General features: G+C 47.3%; 1 protein-coding gene across 1 annotated transcript; it reads left to right on the forward strand.

Moving 5' to 3' along the window:
• Positions 1-469: 469 nt before the first annotated feature.
• LOC145361530 (uncharacterized) lies at positions 470-22,133 on the forward strand. Its single transcript, XM_080217351.1, has 5 exons — positions 470-611; positions 6,680-6,793; positions 19,140-19,236; positions 20,587-20,763; positions 21,836-22,133. The coding sequence occupies exons 1-5, from the start codon at positions 470-472 to the stop codon at positions 22,110-22,112; spliced, it is 807 nt and encodes a 268-aa protein (XP_080073477.1). The 3' UTR covers positions 22,113-22,133.
• The last annotated feature ends 206 nt before the right edge of the window (positions 22,134-22,339 follow it).

Genomic DNA, 22,339 nt, shown 5'->3' on the forward strand with positions numbered 1-22,339 from the left:
AGATCCCTGCCTTCCTTTAATTCTGGCCTCATTCGCATTGGCATTCCTGACGTCCAGCATTCCGGACGTCCAGCATTCCCGACATCCAGTATTGCCAACTTCGAGCATTCCCAAATTCTGTCTCAGTGTACCCCACAACTGTTGGACATCTCTGTGTTCCTCTAATTCTGGCCTCATTTTCATTGGCATTCCCGACATCCAGTATTACTGACTTCCAGCATTCCCGAATTCTCCTTCAGTGTACCCCACAACTGTTGGAGATCTCTGTGTTCCTCTAATTCTGGCCTCATTTTCATTGGCATTCCCAGCTTTCAGCACTCCCAATTTCAACCAGCCCATCATTGGTAGCCACTCTGTCACCTGGCAAGGTGCTAAAGTTCCAGAATACCCTCTTTCTGGGTGGCACGGTTGTTGGCGGATGCTGGAATTCTGAAATAAGTGCAGAAATTGCTGATAAATCTCAGTCGCAATGAAGAATCAAATCAGTCTGGAGATGTTCAGTGGGATTTTCCGTTCCCGCCCGCCTGCGGGATTTACTGGTGGCACCAAAGCTGGGGCTCACCATGGGAAAGTCCCGGATGCCAACTCTGAGTGGCACAGAGGGCAGCATGGTGGCACTGTGGTTAGCGCTGCTGCCTCTCAGAGCCAGGGACTTGGGTTCAATTCCAGACTTGGCTCACTGTCTGTGCAGAGTCTGCACACATTCTCCCTGTGTCTGCGTGGGTTTCCTCCGGGTTGTCCGGATTCCTCCCACAGTCTGAAAGATGTGCTGGTTAGGCGCATTGGCTGTCCTAAATTCTCCCTCAGTGTACCCGAACAGGCGCCGGAGTGTGGCGTCTGGGGGATTTTCACAGTAACTTCCTTGCGGTGTTGTGACATTCTCTCTTCCACCGTCTTCTGCTGGGGAAAAGATACAAAAGTCTAAGATCATGTACCAACCGACTCAAGAACAGCTTCGTCCCTGCTGCTGTCAGACTTTTTAAATGGACCTTTCTTGCAGTGAGTTGATCTTTCTCTACACCCTAGCTATGACTGTAACACTACATTCTGCACTTTCTCCTTTCCTTCTGTATGAACAGTATGTTTTGACTGTATAGCGCGCAAGAAACAACTTTTCACTACGTGTTAATACAGTGAAAAGATAGGGGAGTCTAAAACTAGAGGGCACGGGTTTAAGGTGCGAAGGGAGAGATACAAAAGTGTCCAGAGGAGCAATTTTTTCACACAGAGGGTGGTGAGTGTCTGGAACAAGCTGCCAGAGGTAGTAGTAGAGGCGGGTACAATTTTGTCTTTGAAGAAGCATTTAGATAGTTACACGGGTACAATGGGTATAGAGGGATCTGGGCCAAATGCGGGCAATTGGGATTAGCTTAGGGGCTTTCAAAAAAATGGGCAGCATGGACAAGTTGGGCTGAAGGGCCTATTTCCATGATGTAAACCTCCATGACTCTATGTGACAATAATAAATCAAATCATTCCAGTAATATCAGTGGGAAAATCCCCAGCCTGTTAATTAGGTGAGAAGTCCTTTTCCTGAATGCATCCTAATCATTAGTTAGCAAGTTGTGACTCTCCACCCACTGGATCCCTCGAAATTATTTCACTTTCCCTGAAGCATAACTGGTTTGCAATTTCCGCAGCTTGTCCCAAACTCTGCCGCCTGTATCCTGTCTTGCAGCGACTCTCTCTTGCCAGTAGCCCGTGCTAGTTCTTCCTGGAAAGACCAGAAGGTTAAAATTCTCATCCCTGTTTTCAGATTCCTGCGTGGCCTTGCCCATTCCCTCTTTCCCTGTAATCTCCTTCAGCCCCTAAAACTCTCAGAGCTCTCCCCGCCTTCCTTTAATTCTGGCCTCCTTTGCATTGGCATTCCTGACTTCCAGCATTCCTGACATCCAGTATTCCCAGCTTCAAACATTCCCGAATCCTCCCTCAGTGTATCCTACAACTGTTGGAGATCTCTGTGCTCCTCTAATTCTGGCCTCATTTTCATTGGCATTCCCAACTTCAGCCAGTCCACTATTGGCAGCCGCACCGTCACCCCTAGATAGGCACTAAAGCTCTGGAATACCCTGTTCCTCATTCTTTCACATTCTCCCCGTGTCTGCATGGGTTTCCTCCGGGTGCTCCAGTTTCCTCCCACAGTCCAAAAGACGGGCTGGTTAGGGTGCATTGGCCGTGCTAGATTCTCCCTCAATGTACCCGAACAGGCGCCGGAGAGTGGCGACGAGGGGATTTTCACAGTAACTTCACTGCAGTGTTAATGTAAGCCTTACTTGTGACTAATCAATAACCTTTAACTTTAGCGTTTCCTCAGACAGTGATCGGAACTGCGCTGCCTGAGTGTGCTGGAGGCAGGATCATTCAAGGGTTCACAAGGGACTAGTATCTGAAAAGCGAATGTGTTGGGTTATGGGATGAAGAACAGCAGAGGATAAAATGCTCTATTGGAGAGATAGCACAGACTGACGGGTCATAAGAACTAGGAGCAGGAGTAGGCCATCTGGCCCCTTGAGCCTGCTCCGCCATTCAATAAGATCATGGCTGATCTTTTCGTGGACTCAGCTCCACTTACCCGCCCACTCACCATAATCCTTAATTCTTTTACTGTTCCAAAATTCATCTATCCTTGCCTTAAAAACATTCAATGAGGTAGCCTCAACTGCTTCACTGGGCAGGGAATTCCACAGTTTCACAACCCTTTGTGTGAAGAAGTTCCTCCTCAACTCAGTCCTAAATCTGCTTCCCCTTATTTTGAGGCTATGCCCCCTAGATCTAGTTTCACCCAACAGTGGAAACAGCTTCTTTGCTTCTATCTTATCTATTTCCTTCATAATCTTATATGTTTCTATAAGATCTCCCCTCATTCTTCTAAATCCCAATGAGTCTAGCCCCAGTCTATTCAGTCTCTCCTCATAAGCCAACCCTCTCAACTCCAAAATCAACCTAGTGAATCTCCTCTGCACCCCCTCCAGTGCCAGTATATCCTTTCTCAAGTAAGGAGACCAAAACTATACACAGTATTCCAGGTGTGGCCTCATCAGCACCGTATACAGCTGCAACATAACCTCACTGTTTTTAAACTCCATCCCTCTAGCAATGAAGGATAAAATTCCATTTGCCTTCTTAATTACCTGCTGCACCTGCACATCAACTGCTTGAGATTCCTGCACAAGGACACCCAGGTCACTCTGCACAGCAGCATGCTGCAATTTTTTACCATTTAAATAATAGTCCATTTTGCTGTTATTCCTACCAAAATGAATGACCTCACACTTACCAACATTGTACTCCATCTGCCAGACCCTCGCCCACTCACTTAGACTATCTATATCCCTTTGCAGACTTTCAGTGTCCTCTGCACACTTTGGTCTTCCACCCATCTTAGTGTCATCTGTGAATTTTGACACACTACACTTGGTCCCCAATTCCATATCGTCTCTGTAAATCGCAAACAATTGCGGTCCCAGCCCTGATCCCTGAGGCACACCACTCGTCACTGATCGCCAACCAGAAAAACACCCATTTACGCCCACTCTTTGCTTTCTGTTAATTAACCAAACCTCTTTCCATGCTAACCCGTAACACTGTGCACCTTTATCTTACGTAGCAGTCTTTGGTCAAATGGCCTCCTTCTGTGCTATAATCATTCTGCAATTGATTCAAAGAAGTATTTTCTAATTTCACTCTTGAAAGATCTGGCCCTATGTTTTAAACTGTTCCCTCTTGTTTGAGACATCCTAACTCGTGGGAATATTTCCACCGAATCCATTCCATGTGTTTCGTTTCATATCCAGAAAACATCAACTTAATTACTCTTCAACTATCAGAGTTTTAGGGACTTGAATGCATGAACTTTTCCTTGTAACTTAACCCTTGGAGATCAGATATCTTTTTTATTCATTCCTGGGACATGGACGTCGCTGGCTAGGTCAGCATTTATTGTCCATCCCTCGTTGCCCAAGGACAGTTGAGAGTCAACATTGCTGCGGCTCTGGAGTCACATGTAGGCCAGACCTGGTAAGGATGGCAGATTTCCTTCCCGAAAGGACATTGGTGAACCAACATTATCACACTCGATATTACTGCTATATGGAAAGGAGAGTTTCATAGTGAATCCCCACCTAGTCCAAGTGTGGCATGGTGGGCACAATGATTAGCACTGCTGCCTCCCAGCGCCAGGGACCCGGATTCAGCTCTGGCCTTGGGTGGCTATGTGGAGTTTGCACGTTCTCCCTGTGTCTGCGTGGCTTTTCTCTGGGTGCTCCGGTTTCCTCCCACAATCCAAAGATGTGAAGATTAGGGTGGATTGGCCATGCTAAATTGCCCCTTAGTGTCCCAAAATGTTTGGGTTAAGAGGATCAATGGGACAAATATGTGGGTATCACGGATAGGGCCTGGGATATTGGGTAGGAAAGTCAGTGAGGACTCAATGGACCGAATGGCTTCCTTCTGCACACTGGGTATTCTATAAATGCATGTGCAGGTTGGGTGCATTGGCCATGGCAAGTTATCCCTCACTGTCAGGGGGGTGTTAGTAGGGTAAATCGGCTTCAAGTTCTTAGGGGTCCAGATCACCAATAGCCTGTCCTGGTCCCACCATCCTGATACTATAGTTAAGAAAACCCACCAACACCTCTACTTTTTCAGAAGACTAAGGAAATTTGGCATGTCAGCTGCAGCTCTCACCAATTTTTACAGCTGCACCATAGAAAGCATTCTTCCTGGTTGTATCACAGCTTGGTCTGGGCTCCTGCTCTGCTCAAGACCGCAAGGAACTACAAAAGGGTCATGAATGTAGCCCAATCCTCCCATCCATTGACTCTGTCTACACTTCCCGCTGCCTCGACAAAGCAGCCAGCATAATTAAGGACCCCACGCACCCCGGACGTTCTCTCTTCCACCTTTTTCCGTGAGGGAAAAAATGTCTGAGTTCACGTACCAACCAACTCAAGAACAGCTTCTTCCCTGCTGCCATCAGACTTTTGAATGGACCTACCTCACACTAAGTTGATCTTTCTCTACACCCTAGCTATGACTGTAACACTACATTCTGCAATCTCTCCTTTCCTCCTCTATGAACGGTATGCTTTGTCTGTATAGCACGCAAGAGGCAATGTTTTTCACTGTGTACAAATACATGTGACAATAATAAATCAAATCAAATCAAAAAATACATGGGTTCCGGGGATAGGGCCTGGAGGGGATTGTTCTTGATGCAGGCTCGATGGGCTGAATGGCCTCCTTCTGCACTGTCAGGATAAGTGCTGACCTCTGTTGGCCATATTTGGCACAGCACATATTAAAGGAGCCTGAGTGTTTCCTCAGTGTGAAGGTGCCTGTTGGGTGGGGTAGTGTTTTGCCTGTCAAACCCCGCTGTCTCACCCAAGGTAGATGTGTGCAGGCCTGGACGTATCCACAAGCCATTCAACTCATGTGGTTAAATTCATTCATCAATTCTGAGCAGATACCCTTCTTCCGAGCTCAGAGACATTGATATCCAGTGAAATATCCCAAAACCACCCTGGATGTTAGGAACAGCTATCCGAACACAGAGCGGGAAACTTATTTTTATTCATTTGTGGGACATGGGCGTGGCTGACTGGCCATCATTCATTGCCCATCCCTAGTTGCCCTTGGAGACCAGTCGAGAGTCAACCACATTGCTGTGGCTCTGGAATCTCATGTGGGCCAGACCAGTTAAGGAGGGCAGATTTCCTTCCCTGAAGGGGCGTTAGCAAATCAGATGGGTTTTTCCATCAACGGATTCTTAATTCCAGATATTTTTATTGAATTCAAATTTCACCATCTGTCGTGGTGGGATTCGAACCTGGAATTCCCCAAGATGTGTAGGCTTTGGGGATTATGTTACCCTTTAGTGTCCAAAGTTGTGCAGGTTAGGGGAAGCTGTGTGGGGTAGGAGATTAGCCATGCTAAATTGCTCCTTAGTGTCCAAGGATGTGTAGAGTAGGGGATTAGCCATGCTAAATTACTTTGCGTAAATGTTCTCCAAGGTGGTCTTCACGACAGCACAGAGTCACTGAGCAGAGACTGATAGCCAAGTTCTGCACACATGAGGATGGCCTCAACCGGAATCTTGGATTCATGTCACACTGTCTGTAACCCCCATGACTTGCCCAGGCTTGCAACATCTCAGTTACTGTCCTGTCTGGAGACAATACACATCTTTTTAACCTATGCTTAATGCTATCTCCACTCACATTGTCTGCACCTTTAAGACTTGATTAGCTGCAAAGACTCGCATTCTAATCGGTATTCTGTAAACTGAGTGTGTGTCCTTTATATGCCCTGTCTGTGATCAGAACTCCCCACTCACCTGACGAAAGGGCAGAGCTCCTAAAGCCAGTGGCGTTTGCTACCAGATAAACCTGTTGGACTTTAATCTGGTGTTGTGAGACTTCATATTGCTTCTGCAGTGCAGGGGTTCTACTGTTCTAATCGATTCCAACACGGAACGAACCGGTTATGTCCTCCTAAAGTAACTCGCGAGGAGATCTGGAGGAGAGAAATGTCACGGGGAGCAGTTTCATGTCAGTGTTCCTTTAACTAATCTCCCCTTATCAAAGGGAACAGGATACATTGAAATTCTTGAAAAGGAAGAACTAATGAAATATGTCCATCTGTGTTTGTCTGTGTGTGTGTGTGTGTGTGTGTTTCTCAGGCCCCTCCCTCTTTGAAAGATATAAAAAGCTCTCAGACTACAGCACTAGTCAGCAGAGCAGGAGACTGAGCAACACTCAGCAGCTGGACAAGTACCAGGATTGGCGATTGAGAAGTAAGTGTTATTATTACACAGCCAGATAGTTCAGGATCTGAAGTCCCCTCCTTTACTTTTAATTAAGTTTTAAACGGGGTTAGAACTGTCAGGATAGAACTTTTTCTTTCACAATCAACATCTGTGGTTACTGAAATGCTTGAACGAATTACCTTGACAAGTGATTGCATCAGTCAGGGAATTTCATTGAATCCCTACAGTACAGGAAGAGGGCCATTTGGCCCATCGTGCCTGCACTGATCACAATCCCACTCAAACCTTATCCCCAAGCATTTACCCTGCTAATCCCGGTGACTCTCAGGGGCAATTTTTGCAAGGCCGATCCACCTAGCCCGCGCATTGTTGGAATGTGGGAGGAAACTGGAGCACCCGGAGGAAACCCACGCAGACACGGGGAGAATGTGCAAACTCTGCACAGACAGTGACCCAAGGCAGGAATCGAATCTGGGTTCCTAGCGCTGTGAGGCAGCAGTGCTAACCACTGTGCCACCTTTAAAGGACTTAAAGGAATAATGTTGACATTGTAACTTCTGATTCTTCTGAGGGTGACAGTTGTCACTGGGCTACATCAGTCAATTATCAGTGCATGACCCAGTATGTCTCAGCTGTGGTTCAGGTGGTAGCTCCCTGATCTTGGGGACGCAAGGCTCTTGGTTCAATTCTTATTCCATGGTCTGTGTGCTAAAATCAAAGGGGGGGTGGCATGGTGGCACAGTGGTTAGCACTGCTGCTTCACAGTGCCAGGGACCCAGGCTCGATTCCCACCTTGGATCACTGACTGCGCAGAATTCCCCCAGTGTCTGCGTGGGTTTCCTCCAGGGGTGCTCCAGTTTCTTCCCACAGTCCGAAAGACGTGTTGGTTAGGTGCATTGGTCGTGCTAAATTCTACCTCAGTGTACCCGAACAGGCGCTGGAATGTGGCAAATAGGGGGATTTTCGCAGTGAAAGAAAGTAAAGTTTATTAGTCACATGTAAGGCTTACATTAACACTGCAATGAAGTTACTGTGAAAATTTCTTAGTCGCCCCACTTCGGCACCTGTTCGGGTACCCTGAGGGAGAATTTAGCACGGCCAATGTCCCCTAAACAGCACGTCTTTGGACTGTGGGAGGAAACTGGAGCACCAGGAGGAAACCCATGCAGATATGGGGAGAACATGCAGACTTCACACAGAGAGTGACCCAAGCCGGGAATTGAACCCGGATATCTGGCAGCAGTGCTAAAAACTGTGCAACTTCATTGCAGTGTTAACGTAAGCCAACTTGTGACACTAATAAATGAACTTGAAATTTTTCTGTCAGAGGTCAGTTGTCCCAGCACGATTCCAATCAGTGTTTGAGCTTTAAGGGGACAGGGGAAATCCTCCAAAATTTTGCCAGACAGAATTCCTACCTGTCATTCCCAGCACTCAAGTATTCTTGCCAGGCAGTCCCTCAGGGTTGAGATGACTTTGCTTCTTGTTCGATGGGGATGTATTACCTACAACCGCAATGGTGATGCAATCTGAAACCAAATATTTATCAAGCATTTACTGCACGCACAGGGCTACCCTTAGTAAGATGCTTCTCAATGTGACTGTCGGTTAACAAGGTGAACTCAGCTATTGATGGGGAGCTGAATGGTGATTACTGTGTTGAGTGTCCCAGATTTAATCTCCAATCCAGGCTGAGTTACCTCTTTAAAACGTACTTGTTCCTTGGGCAAGGTTGGCATTTGTTACTCGTGCCTAGCTGTCCTTGAACTGAGTGGCTTTCTAAACCATATAGAGTCATGGAGATATACAGCACGGAAACAGGCCCTTTGGCCCAAATCGTTCATGCTGGTTTCCACATCTGAACTGGTCCCCACTTGCCCGCATTTGGCCCATATCCCTTTCCCCTCCGTGTACCCGTCCAAATGTCTTTCAAATGTTGCCATTGTACCCACCTCTACCACCTCCTCTGGCAGCTCATTCCACACACGCCCCACCCTCTGTGTGAAAAAGTCACCCCCCCCCCCCCCCCCCCCCCCCCTCCCCACACCTCCCTTGGGTCCCTTTTAAATCTTTCCCCTCTCACCTTAACCCTGTGCCCTCTAGTTTAGGAGTCCCCTTACCCTGAGGAAAAGACTTTTTGTTATTCACTTTATCTATGCCCCCCCCCCATGATTTCATAAACCTCCATAAGGTCACTCCCTCATTTTCCTCGCACCAGGGAACAAAGACTCAGCCTATCTGCGTTGGTACATTCTTCTCGGTGGGCTACGTGGGTTTCCTCCGGGTGCTCCCACAGTCCAAAGATGTGTGGGTTAGGTGGATTGGCCGTGCTAAATTGCCCCTTTGTGTCAGAGGGACTAGCTAGGGTAAGTAGGTGGGCTTACGGGGATAGGGCCTGGGTGGGATTGTGGTCGGTGCAGACTCAGTGGGCCGAATGCCCTCCTTCTGCATTGTAGGGATTCTATGATCCAGCCTGAGATCTCATTGAGACGTATAAGATGATGAATGGGATGGATAGGATAGAGGTGGAGAGCCTCTTCCCGCTCAAAAAAGACAGTAGGACTAGGGGGCACAGCCTCAAGATAAAGGGGGGGCGGTTTAGAACGGAGTTGAGGAGGAACTTCTTCACTCAAAGGGTGGTGAATCTCTGGAATTCTCTGCCCGTTGAAGTGGTGGAGGCTGCCTCGCTAAATATTTTTAAGACGCGGGTTGATGGGTTTTTGATAGGAGAGGGGATTAAGGGTTATGGGGAGAGGGCGGGAAAGTGGAACTGAGCCTCAACAGATCAGCCATGACCTTATTGAATGGCGGGGCAGGCTCGAAGGGCTAGATGGCCTACTCCTGCTCCTATTTCTTATGTTCTTATGTTCTTACATTGTTGTGGCTCTGGAATCACATGTAGGCCAGACCGGGTGAGGATGGCAGATTTCCTCCTCGAGTGAACCAGATGGATTTTATCAACAACTTGTGGTTGTCATGGAGACCATAACCATGACGATCTTACTCATTGTGTTCTATTCACTGAATTTAAATTCGATTAACTGCCTTGGTAGGATTTGAACTCGTGTTCTCTGGACAGTTTGCTCGGATCTGGATTACAACTGGTCCAGTGACATTATTACAAAGCTTCCCCCCTCACCCCCTCACCCCCGCCCTCCACCTCCCCCCTCACCCCCGCCCTCACCCCCCGCCTCGCCCGGTTTGAACCGGAGTTGGGTTGAGAGTGAAGGGGCTGGTGGAGGCAGCCAGGGTTGGGCAGTCGCCAGGGTTACGTCTCCAGGCCTCTCTCCGGATCTCTCGAACTGAAACGTGATGGGTGTCGGTGCTGGTGTGACGGGCTCGAGCTGTGATGTTCCGGGCGGGCTAGTGAGCCGAGGGGGGAGGGCCCCCCGCAGCGGAGGCCCGGCCTGAGCAGACATGCACGCGGGAGTGAGTCACTGCTTTGCAATCTGAAGCTGCCACGCTGAGTTGTTAACCCATCCCTAGCTCAGGGGCATGGAGCACAGCAGCAGCACGGAACTGTGCACTGTCTCAGCAAGAGAATCAACAAAGTGGCTGGGACTCAGAATATCCTGCTACATGCAAACTAGAGTATTCACAGCTTAATGAATCATCAATAACTGTCTGATGAGCCAGCATGTATTCAAATCGTTCTGTTTTTATTTGGTGTATTCAACTGATGTCACGTAATGAATGAAATACATGGAAATAAATCAGTTAATGTTTATTTATTGGTGTTGCAAGTAGGCTTACATTAACACTGCAATGAAGTTACTGTGAAATTCCTCCCAGGCGCCACACTCCATTCGGGTACTTGCAGGGTGTCACGAGTCATCCTACCAATCCAATGTGGTGGCATGTTACACTTCACGCAGGGCTCACGTGTTGTGGTAACATGCACTTTTACATGTACGTTGTTGTCTAGAGCTATGAATCATAGAATCCATACAGTGCAGAAGAGACTATTCGGCCCATCGAGTCTGCGTCAACTCTCTGACAGTTTAAATCTTATTTGTTAGTCTCACAAGTAGGCTTGCATTCACACTGCGATGAAGTTACTGTGAAAATCCCCCAGTCGCCACACTCCTGGTCAGTTGCACTGAGGGAGAATTTAGCACGGCCGATGCACTCTAACCACCATGTCTTTTGGACTGTGGGAGGAAACTGGAGCACCCGGAGGAAACCCGTGCAGACACGGGGAGAATGTGCAAACTCCGCAGAGACTGGGAATCGAACCCTTATCCCTGGCGTTGTGAGGTATCAGTGCTAACCACTGTGTCACAGCGCTGTCCTTAGGGCATGAAGGATTTCAAAACAAGGATGAGGATTTTAATATTGAATTGTTATTGGAAGAGGAGTTAATGTAGGTCAGTGCGGACAGGTGGCGATGTGAGGTTGAGATCTGGTGTGAATTAGGATCGGGCTACCGAGATTTAAAGAAGTTCCAAGGTTGATGAGGTGGGAATACTTTGGAATAGTTGGGCCTAGAAGTAACAAAGGCAGAGGAGCTATTTAACTGGGTGGGGCTGCACTGCAATTGATTCTGTCTTCAACTGATAGGCGCACACATCATCACTTCCCAACCGGTTTTCCGGATAGTCACTGAGCCATGAACTACAAAGGAGGAGGTGATGTGTAGAATCCTACAGTGCAAAAGGAGACCATTCGGCCCATCGAGCCTGCACTGAGACTTACCCAGATCCTATCTCCATGACCAATGGGCAATTTAGTACGGCCAATCCACCTAGTCCGCACATCTTTGGAGTCTGGGAGGGAACCGGAGCATCCGGAGGAAACCCACGCAGACACGGGGAGAACATGCAAGCTCCACACAGACAGTGACCCAAGTCAAGAATCAAATATGGGTCCCTGATGCTGTGAGGCAGCAGTGTTAACCACCGTGCCACCCTAGTCCAAGTGGTATTATCGCTGGACTATTAATCCAGAAACTCAGCTCATGTTTTGGGACCCGGGTTCGAATCCCACATGACGGATGGTGGAATTTGAATTCAATAAATATCTGGAATTAATGAAACCATTGTCGGAAAAACCCATCTGGTTCATTAATGTCCTTTAGGGAAGGAAATCTGCCGTCCTTACCCAGTCTGGCCTACATGTAACTTCAGAGCCACAGCAACGTGGTTGACTCTCAGCTGCCCTCAGACAACTAGGGATAGACAATAAATGCCAGCCCAGTCAGTGACACCCATGTCCCACAAATTAATTTAAAAAATTCTGCAAAGGGTGCCAAAGCTTTGCACCTTGCACTCATCAGGACAAATGCAAAAATGCCAAATTTCAAACAATCACCACTATTTATAATACAGGCTGCTGATTGGCTTGCAGTTCGAGTTTAATTGGCTAAGTGTCATTGAATTGGGAGCTTGGAGAGCCTACAGTGCCCTCTTATTTGTCCATAGCAATGCCTCAATCAATTAGACACAGCTTGACAACCAATCATCACCCTTTTCTCCTGTAGTATAAATGGTTGTAATTGTTTGAAATTTGGCGTTCTTGTATTTTTCCTGATGAGTGCAAGGTGGAAAGCTTTGGCAACCTGTCTCTTTTCAGCGATAACTAACCGATGTTGTCAAGGGCACCAGCGGAGGGTCCATTGGCCTAGTTAGGACATTTATGGGGCGAAGTGGCAGAGGTTCCAGTTCCTGATCACCATCAAGTGATGCCACCTCTTGGGGTGCACCTTATCAATTAGGTAATGGATTAGAAGCAGCTATGAAATTCCTGCCTTCCGTAGCTGAATAATCACAGGCAGGGTACAAGCTCACATACGGCCAATGGTCACTTGAGACATTACAACAAGCCTTCGTATTGAGAGATCCGGTGGAAGGTAGAACTTTCAGGTATCGAGTGAGAACAGAGTTAAAAGGAAGCAGTTGACAGATAGTTGAATACTGACCTGTCCTCCCCTTCCTCTGAAGGACACAGTGTCAGGAACACCACAGGTCTGGCTAAATACTAAACAGTCTGTGTTTTCAAAGCAGCTTTCTGGAAACTTGCTTGTCCGCCCCTCCAGAGCCAGTGTGCTGCAGACCTGCACACCTGGCCCAAGTCGGATAAGGGCTTTTTTCTGCGATGCTCCAGTGTTCTATGTGGAATGGATTTAGTGCAGTTTTAACTCAGTGGGGAAGGGATAACAGAAGCAAAGCCAGGAGAGTAATTACACACACGCGCCTTGCAATCTCTGGATTTGTGTTGTGTCTCTTAGCAACTCAAAATCAGCGATTCCAATCTGACTTGTCACTCAGGGAGTGACAACAGTGTTGGTTAAGGCACAGCAGAGGGAGCTTTACTCTGTATCTAACTCCATGGTGCACCTGTTCTGGGATGTTTGATGGGGAAGAGTATAGAGGGAGATTTACTCTGTATCTAACCCCGTGCTGTACCTGTCCTGGGAGTGTTTGATGGGGAAGAGTATAGAGGGAGATTTACTCTGTATCTAACCCCGTGCTGTACCTGTCCTGGGAGTGTTTGATGGGGGACAGAGTAGAGGGAGCTTTACTCTGTATCTAACCCCATGCTGTATCTGTCCTGGGAGTGTTTGATGGGGATAGTTAGAAGGATCTTTACTCTGTATCTAACCCCTTGTTGTACCTGTCCTGGGATGTTTGGGGAAGAGTATAGAGGGAGCTTTACTCTGTCTCTAACCCTGTGCTGTATCTGTTCTGGGAGTGTTTGATGGGGACAGTGCAGCGAGAGCTTAAATCTGTATCTAACCCCATGCTGTATCTATCCTGGGAGTGTTTGATGGGGGACAGTGTAGAGGGAGTTTTACTCTGTATCAAACCCTGTGCTGTACCTGTCCTGGGAGTGTTTGATGGGGACAGTGCAGCAAGAGCTTAAGTCTGTATCTAACCCCATGCTGCACTTGGCCTGGGAATGTTTGATGGGGACAGTGTAGAGGGAGTTTTACTCTGTATCTAACCCTGTGCTGTACCTGTCCTGGGAGTGTTTGATGGGGACTGTGTAGAGGGGGCTTTACTCTGTATCTGACCCCGTGCTGTACCTGTCCTGGGAGTGTTTGATGGGGGACGATGTAGAGGGAGCTTTACTCTGTATCTAACCCTGTGCTGTACCTGTCTCGGGAGTGTTTGATGGGGGACAGTGCAGAGGGAGCTTCACTCTGTACTGAACTGATTCTCTCAGAGTACAGAGGCTGATCCTATGTACAAAAACAAGAGAGAGCTGGGAATGATCCAACCTCACAAATGACGTCTGATACTTGAATGCTGACAGCAGGATTCAGCAGAAATGGATAAACAAATGGACAAAGTTCAAATTTCACTTTAGTGATGTACACTGTCCCCAGGAGACTATTAGATGTAAATACAAGTTAATACGTGATTCTGACCAGCTGAACCACAGAGGCAAACAACAACATTAATTCTGATGACTTGGCTTTAGTTTAATACGTCCCATGTTTTAATGTGAATTGATGTGGAGATGCCGGCATTGGACTGTGGTAGACACAGTAAGAAGTCTCACAACAGCAGGTTAATGTCCCACAGGTTTATTTGGACAAGCCACTGTCTCTTTGTCAGGTGAGTGGGAGTTCTGTTCACAAACAGGGCGTATAAAAACACAAACACAATTTACAAAATAATGGGTGGAACGCAAGTCTTTACAGGTAACCAAGTCTTAAAGGTACAGACAATGCGAGTGGAGAAAGGGTTAAGCACAGGTTAAAGAGATGTCTATTGCCTCCAGTCAGGACAGATTTTGCAAGCCCAGGCAAGTTGTGGGGGTTACAGATAGTGTGACATGAACGCAAGATCCCGGTTGAGGCCATCCTCATGTGCGCGGAACTTGGCTATCACAGCCAGAGAGCTATGAAAGCTTGGGGCTTGTGCTACCAAATAAACCTGTTGGACTTTAACCTGGTGTTGTGAGACTTCTTACTTTGAATTCCCTGTGTTAGATTGAGCAGACGTCTGCATTGCCAATGACAATGTTTCACAAGGTGCCTTCATGCTTGGTTCTCAGTCCATCCAATGTCTGCATCATTTGTAACACTGAAATAACTTCTCTTAACAATTCCCAACTGAAACTAGCCATTAATTCTGGCAGAGTTGGGTCACTGCTTTCAACAATCAAAACACAGCGAGGAGTCCAATCCACGGGCAAACTCCAGAATTCACTACAGCTCGTACAGGCAATAGTTCTTTCAAAATTAACCCAATAAATATTTGTAAAGGAAAGAAACTGCTGGATTATGATGTAAAAAGCAAGGAAGAATGGGATTAACCAGTTAGCGTAGGCACCATAGTTTAAAGTTCATTTATTTATTAGTGTCTCAACTAGGCTTACATTAACACTGCAATGAAGTTACTGTGAAAATCCCCTAGTTGCCTCATTCCAGTGCCTGTTTAAGTACACTGAGGGAGAATTCAGCAAGTCTTTTGGACTGTGGGAGGAAACTCATAGAATCTCTCCAGTGCAGAAGGAGGCCATTCAGCCCATCAAGCCTGCACTGACAACACCTGGCCCTATCCCCATGACTAAGGGGCAATTTACCAGGGCCAATCCACTTAACCAGCACATCTGTAGACTGTGGGAGGAAACCAGAACACCCGGAGGAAACCCATGCAGGCGCCGCACAGACAGTGACCCAAGCTGGGAATCGAACCCAGGTCCCTGGCGCTGTGAGGCAGCAGCACTAACCACTGTGCTACCGTGACGCTCAAGTGAACCAGGTGGGTTTTTCTGACTGCTCGCAATGGTCATCAATAGATTTCTCAATTCCAGATTCAAAGCTCCCTCTACACTGTCCCCATCAAACATTCCCAAAGCAGGTATAGCATGGGGTTAGATACATGGGGTTAGATACAGAGAAAAGCTCCCTCTACAGTGTTCCCATCAAACACTCCCAGGGCAGGAACAGCATAGGGTTAAATACAGACAGCCTGTTCCGAAAGCTTGTGGAGTTTGCTACAAATAAACCTGTTGGACTTTAAACTGGTGTTGTGAGACTTCATACTATCAAAAGCTCCCAGGACAGGTATAGCACGGGGTTAGATACAGAGTAAAGCTCCCTCTACACTGTCCCCATCAAACACTCCTAGGACACGTACAGCATGGGGTTAGATACAGAGTAAAGCTCCCTCTACACTGTCCCCCATCAAACACTCCCAGGACAGATACAGCATGAGGTTAGATACAGAGTAAAGCTCCCTCTACACTGTCCCCCATCAAACACTCCCAGGACAGATACAGCATGGGGTTAGATACAGAGTAAAGCTCCCTCTACACTGTCCCCATCAAACACTCCCAGGACAGATACAGCATGGGGTTAGATACAGAGTAAAGCTCCCTCTACACTGTCCCCCATCAAACACTCCCAGGACAGATACAGCATGGGGTTAGATACAGAGTAAAGCTCCCTCTACACTGTCCCCCATCAAACACTCCCAGGACAGATACAGCATGGGGTTAGATACAGAGTAAAGCTCCCTCTACACTGTCCCCATCAAACACTCCTAGGACAGATACAGCACGGGGTTAGATACAGAGTAAAGCTCCCTCTACACTGTCCCCCATCAAACGCTCTCAGGACAGATACAGCATGAGGTTAGATACAGAGTAAAGCTCCCTCTACACTGTCCCCATCAAACACTCCCAGGACAGATACAGCACGGGTTTAGATACAGAGTAAAGCTCCCTCTACACTGTCCCCATCAAACACTCCCAGGACAGATACAGCACGGGGTTAGATACAGAGTAAAGCTCCCTCTACACTGTCCCCCATCAAACACTCCCAGGACAGGTACAGCACGGGGTTAGATACAGAGTAAAGCTCCCTCTACACTGTCCGCATCAAACACTCCCAGGACAGGTACAGCACAGGGTTAGATACAGAGTAAAGCTCCCTCTACACTGTCCGCATCAAACACTCCCAGGACAGGTACAGCACGGGGTTAGATACAGAGTAAAGTTCCCTCTACACTGTCCACCATCAAACACTCCCAGGACAGGTACAGCACGGGGTTAGATACAAAGTAAAGCTCCCTCTACACTGTCCCCATCAAACACTCCCAGGACAGGTACAGCACGGGGTTAGATACAAAGTAAAGCTCCCTCTACACTGTCCCCCATCAAACACTCTCAGGACAGGTACAGCACGGGGTTAGATACAGAGTAAAGCTCCCTCTAGTGTCCCATTTGTAAACTCCAGCCTCTGGGGAGAGCATTTTAAATTTGGCACTTTGGCATTTTAAATATTTCCATTTCTCGTGCTGGTTACGTGAGGCATCAGAGGATATGAGTGAGAATTTAGTCATGGATTTTGTGCTGTGGTCGGACTCACAGTTTCCTGGTATTTGTTACTGACATTGGAGTTGATTGTTGTTGATGTTTAGTCAGCATTAAGCAGCGATCACACAGGAGTCACTGATGGGGAATTAAGGATTTCTGAAGGTTAAATTCAGGCTGGAGTGAAGGTCATTCTAGGCAGCTCAGCTACGCCCTCCAATGGCCAGTTACAGAGTAGCATTGTGGCTCAGAGGATTATTTCCTTGGAATAAGAAAGATTTCAGGGCATTTAGCCCCAATCAGACAGGCTAAAGTCTGTCTGGCATCTGTTTGCATTATCTAACTGCATAGCTTATTTCTGTCTGTCTATTATAGAATTAAATAATCCCTGCAGTGCAGAAGAAGGCTTTTTAACCCATCAAGTCTGCACTGACTCTCTGACAGAGCATGACACCCAGGCCCTCTCCCTGTAACCCCATGTATTTCCCCTGCTAATCCCCCTGACCTGCTCATTTTTGGACACTAAGGGGCAATTTACCATGGCCAGTCCACCTAACCTGCACATCTTGGGACACTAAGGGGCAATTTAGCATTGGCCAATCTATCTAACTTGCATGCCTTGGGGCACTAAGGGGCAATTTAGCATGGCCAATCTATCTAACTTGCACGCCTTTGGACACTAAGGGGCAATTTAGCATGGCCAATCCACCTAATCTGCACATCTTTGGACACTAAGGGGCAATTTAGCATGGCCAATCAGAAGACCATAAGACCATACTTGAAAGTGCATGATAAGGTAGGACTAAGTCAGCACAGCTTTGTCAAGGGGAGGTCATGTCTGACAAATCTGTTAGAGCTCTTTGAGGATGTAACAAGGATGTTAGATAAAGGAGAACCAATGGACGCGATTTATTTAGATTTCCAGAAGGCCTTTGACAAGGTGCCACATAGGAGACTGTTAAATAAGTTAAGAGCCCATAGAGTTAAGGGTAAGATCCTGGCATGAATGGAGGATTGGCAGAAAGCAGAGATTGGGGATAAAGGGGTCTTTTTCAGTTAACCTGTTAATCGCCAGTGTCCCAGTAAAAATGAGACCTCATCTGACATCATGTAATCTGGTTGCTGCTGTGGGATCTTGCTGTGTGAGGAACTGACCACCGCATTGCAACAGTGATTGTGCTTCCAAAGTACTTCAAGGGCGGTGTAGCACTTTGGGACAAACAGCGGCCAGGAAAGGCGCTACATCAATGCAACTCTTTCAGGCTGCCTAACCATGGTCTATTTCATTGTCTGCTTTCTTGTTTAAGGCAAAACTCTCAGTTGCAATTTTCTTTTGCTCTCTGGTGTCCTCTGCTGGTAAGTGCCTCTGTGAGGTAAAGACTCTGCTTCAGTCCTCATAAGTTGAAGCATTGCCTTCAACACTGGAGGACAGGAGGAAGGAAAGACTTACATTTATATAGCAGCCTTAGGGACTTTTCAATATGCTTTATAGGCAATGAGGCACTTTTTTTGAAGTGTGATCACTATGGTAATCTTGCAATTTGCACCCAGCAAGTTCCCACATAAATATTGTCCAGAGCACAGGGGAGAACGTCCACTATTCTTTATCGAGATCATTTATGTTTATGCAAGAAGGCATCTGTGGCCTTGGTTTAAGATCTGATTTGGTTTGATTTATTATTGTCACATGTATGGCATGGTGGCACAGTGGTTAGCACTGCTGCCTCCCAGTGCTAGGCACCTGGGTTCGATTCCCAGCTTGGGTCACTGTCTGTGTGGAGTCTGCACATTCTCCCCATGTCTGTATGGGTTTCCTCCGGGTGCTCCGGTTTCCTCCTACAATCTGAAAGACTTGCTGGTTAGGGTGCGTTGACCCAACCAGGCGCTGGAGTGTGGCAACGAGGGGAATTTCACAGCAACTTCATTGCAGTGTGAATGTAAGCCTTACTTTTGATTAAATAAATAAACTTAAAAAGAAAATAAGATACCGAGGTTGCAAACAGACTGGTTTAGCCTGTTGCCAGGGTGAGGGATGGAATGGGTTGCTGGGGATGCGTAATGGCAGCAAAGCACGCTTGGATTAATTTTGTAATGTGTGAAATTTCAGATCGGGAGACCATGTCGGTGATGTTAGTGCTCATCGTGATGTTTCATTTTCACACGGGGGTTCTTGGTGAATGGCAGGAGCTGACGGGCGTGGACAGGTGAGAAATCGCTACACTTTATATGAGGGTTTTCACCCAAAGACTTGCAAGTGTGGAGAGTCTTCAGTGCATTAAAAATATTCCACAGCATAATTTGATTTGATTTATTATTGTCACATGTGCACTGAGATACAGCAAAAAGTATTGCTCCTTGCACACTGATATAGAAAAAACATACTGATCATAGTGACTTAGGGGAGAAGGGAAGGAGAGGGTGCAGAATGTAGTGTTACAGTCATAGCTAGAGTGTAGAGAAGGATCAACTTAATGGGAGGAACATTCATTCAAAAGTCTGACAGCAGCAGGGAAGAAGCTGTTCTTGAATCGGCTGGTACGTGATCTCAGACTTTTGTATCTTTTTCCCGACGGAAGAAGGTGGAAGAGAGAATGTCCGGGATGCGTAGGGTCCTTGGTAATGCTGGCTGCTTTGTCGAAGCAGCGGGAAGAGTAGACAGAATCAATAGATGGGAGGCTGGTTTGCATAATGGATTGGGCTACATTCACGACCTTTTTTTTCCTTCCAAAAATATACTTTATTCATAAAAATCTCAAACAAACCATTGCAAATGTACAGGGCTTTGAACTGCAAACAATGCAGAATCAAGACATTTTTACAGATCTGTACAAATTACAATGATTACATTTCAATACTTAAAACTATATACATGCCTCAATAAATTACTGTGTGCCGTTATTGCTCAGATTGGCACACAGTTACGCAGGGTATACATTCACGACCTTTTGTAGTTCCTTGCGGTCTTGGACAGAGCAGGAGCCATACCAAGCTGTGGAAAAGGATGCTTTCTATGGTACATGTTAACATGTTAAAGTGGCACTGGTTCTAACAGGGAAATATTAATACCATTGACCAAATGGTAAATTGCCCCTTATTGTCCCAAGATGTCAAGGTTAGAGGGAATGGTTGCGTAAATATGTGGGATTATGGGAATAGAATGGGAGGTAGGTCTAAATAAAGTGCTCTGTCAGAATGCTCAGTGAGGAAGGCTTTGCAAAGAGAGCTTCAAGGAGCAACTATAAAAATTTTCACAATTTTCCATGGCCAATCCACCTAACCTGCACACGTTTGGACGCTAATGGGCAATTTAGCATGGCCAATCTCTCTAATCTGCATTTCTTTGGATTGTGGGAGGAAACCGGAGCACCTGGAGGAAACCCATGCAGACACGAGGGGAACATGCAGATTTCGCACAGGCAGTGACTGGATCTTGGGTCCTTGGCACTGTGAGGTAGCAGTGCGAACCACTGCACCAATATAAGTATAAATAGTTGTTGAGTCTGACGGACAGTTTTAATTTTTCCCTCTTTTGTGTTTCTCCGTCCCTTTCACAGGAAACCATCTCCACCTTCCCCTTTCCCGTCATATCTCCAAAAACTGAAAAGCACCAATATGACGACGAAGTACGGAGAGGTAAAGTTTGTCCTGAAATCCCCCATGTCTACATCCAACTCTGCTGGAGATTCCCCGGATGTTAAAGCGGTGGATGCCGAGGGAAGCATCAATGACAGGTATTCAGTGGGTGTTAATATGCTGGGAAGCTGTGCAGTATAACTTGGCTCAGTGGGTATAGGAAAGACAGAGGTTGCCAAAGTTTTTCATCTTGCACACATCAGGACAAATGCAAGAATACAAAATTTCAAACAAGCACAACAATTTGTCTACAGCAGAATAGGGGGTTGATTGAATCATAGAATCCCTTCGGTGCTGAAGGAGGCCATACGGCCCATCAAGTCTGTACCAGCTCAAACAGAACATTTTACTTAGACCTACCTCCCATCCTATTGCCATAATCCCCCATATTTACGCCACTATTCCCTGTAACCTAGACATCTTGGGACAATAAGGGGCAATTTAGCATGGCCAATCCACCTAACCTGCACATCTTTGAACACCAAGGGGCAATTTAGCATGGCCAATCTACCTAAGCTACACATCATTGGGCGCTAAGGGGCAATTTAGCATGGCCAGTCCACCTAACCTGCACATCTTATAGTGTGGGAGGAAACCAGGGCACCCGGAAGAAATCCACGGAGACACAGGGAGAATGTACAGACTCCACATATACAGTGACCCAAGAACGGAATCAAACCTGGGGTTACTGATGCTCTGAGGAAACAGGTTAACCACTGTGCCAACATACCCCCTTGGTTGATAAGCCAACACTGGCCAAAATGTCACCTTGGGGATCTATAGCCTCCCCAATCTCCCAGGTACTTCAAACAAGGTGTAATATTTGAACTAGTTCTTTTTATCTGTGAATGAATTCATACACAGGGATCAGGGAGTGTGCTTAAGCCTTATTCCAATAGGCCTGGGGGAATCTATAGCTCCTCATACATTGGTTGAGGCGTTGCCATAGAGAATCAGAGGCAATCCCTCCTTTTTTAACTCAGTTACAAGATGTGGGCATCACAGGTTGGGCCAACATTTGTTACCCATTCCTAATTGCCCCTGAAGTGAGTGGCTTGTTCAGGGATTGTGGTCGGTGCAGACTCGATGGGCCGAATGGCCGCCTCCTGCACTGTAGGGACTCGATGTGACCCGTCGCTGACGGACTCCTTGTTTGGGTTTCATCCACAGCACCCAGCTGAAAGGCCGAGTCAAACGGTTCCAGCACACGGCCAGACGTCACTACGGCCGCCAGTCCTCGCCCCCGCGTTGCGCCCTGGGCATCTGTCGGACCCTCAGCCTGGCCCACTCGATGTACCGATTGAACGACAAGAGGGGGAAGGACGCGAAGGCCCCCAAGAGCACGGACGACCCCCACAGCTTCGGCAAGAGGAGGCGCAGGAGCCTGCCCTCCCTCCTGGGCGTGGCCACCAGGCTCAGCAAGGTCAGATCGGCGGAGGAACCGTGAGAGACGGTGGGCGACAAACGCCCCCCCCCCCCCACCCCCCCACCCCCCCCCACACCCACTCTGCTGCTCCCCTGTTGCTTTCTACCCAGCCGTGCCACACAACCTGGACAGGTGCTGACAATACCCACTCTGCACCCGCCCCTTGCCAGAAACTCCCCGGGTTGGCATGAGAAACCCAATTTACATAAACCACACTGTTGACCACTTGTGTTTGCCTCACTTTAGAC

This window comes from Carcharhinus amblyrhynchos, chromosome 35, assembly GCF_965287045.1.
Source record: "Carcharhinus amblyrhynchos chromosome 35, sCarAmb.v2.hapA, whole genome shotgun sequence".
Taxonomy (NCBI): Eukaryota; Metazoa; Chordata; class Chondrichthyes; order Carcharhiniformes; family Carcharhinidae; genus Carcharhinus; species Carcharhinus amblyrhynchos.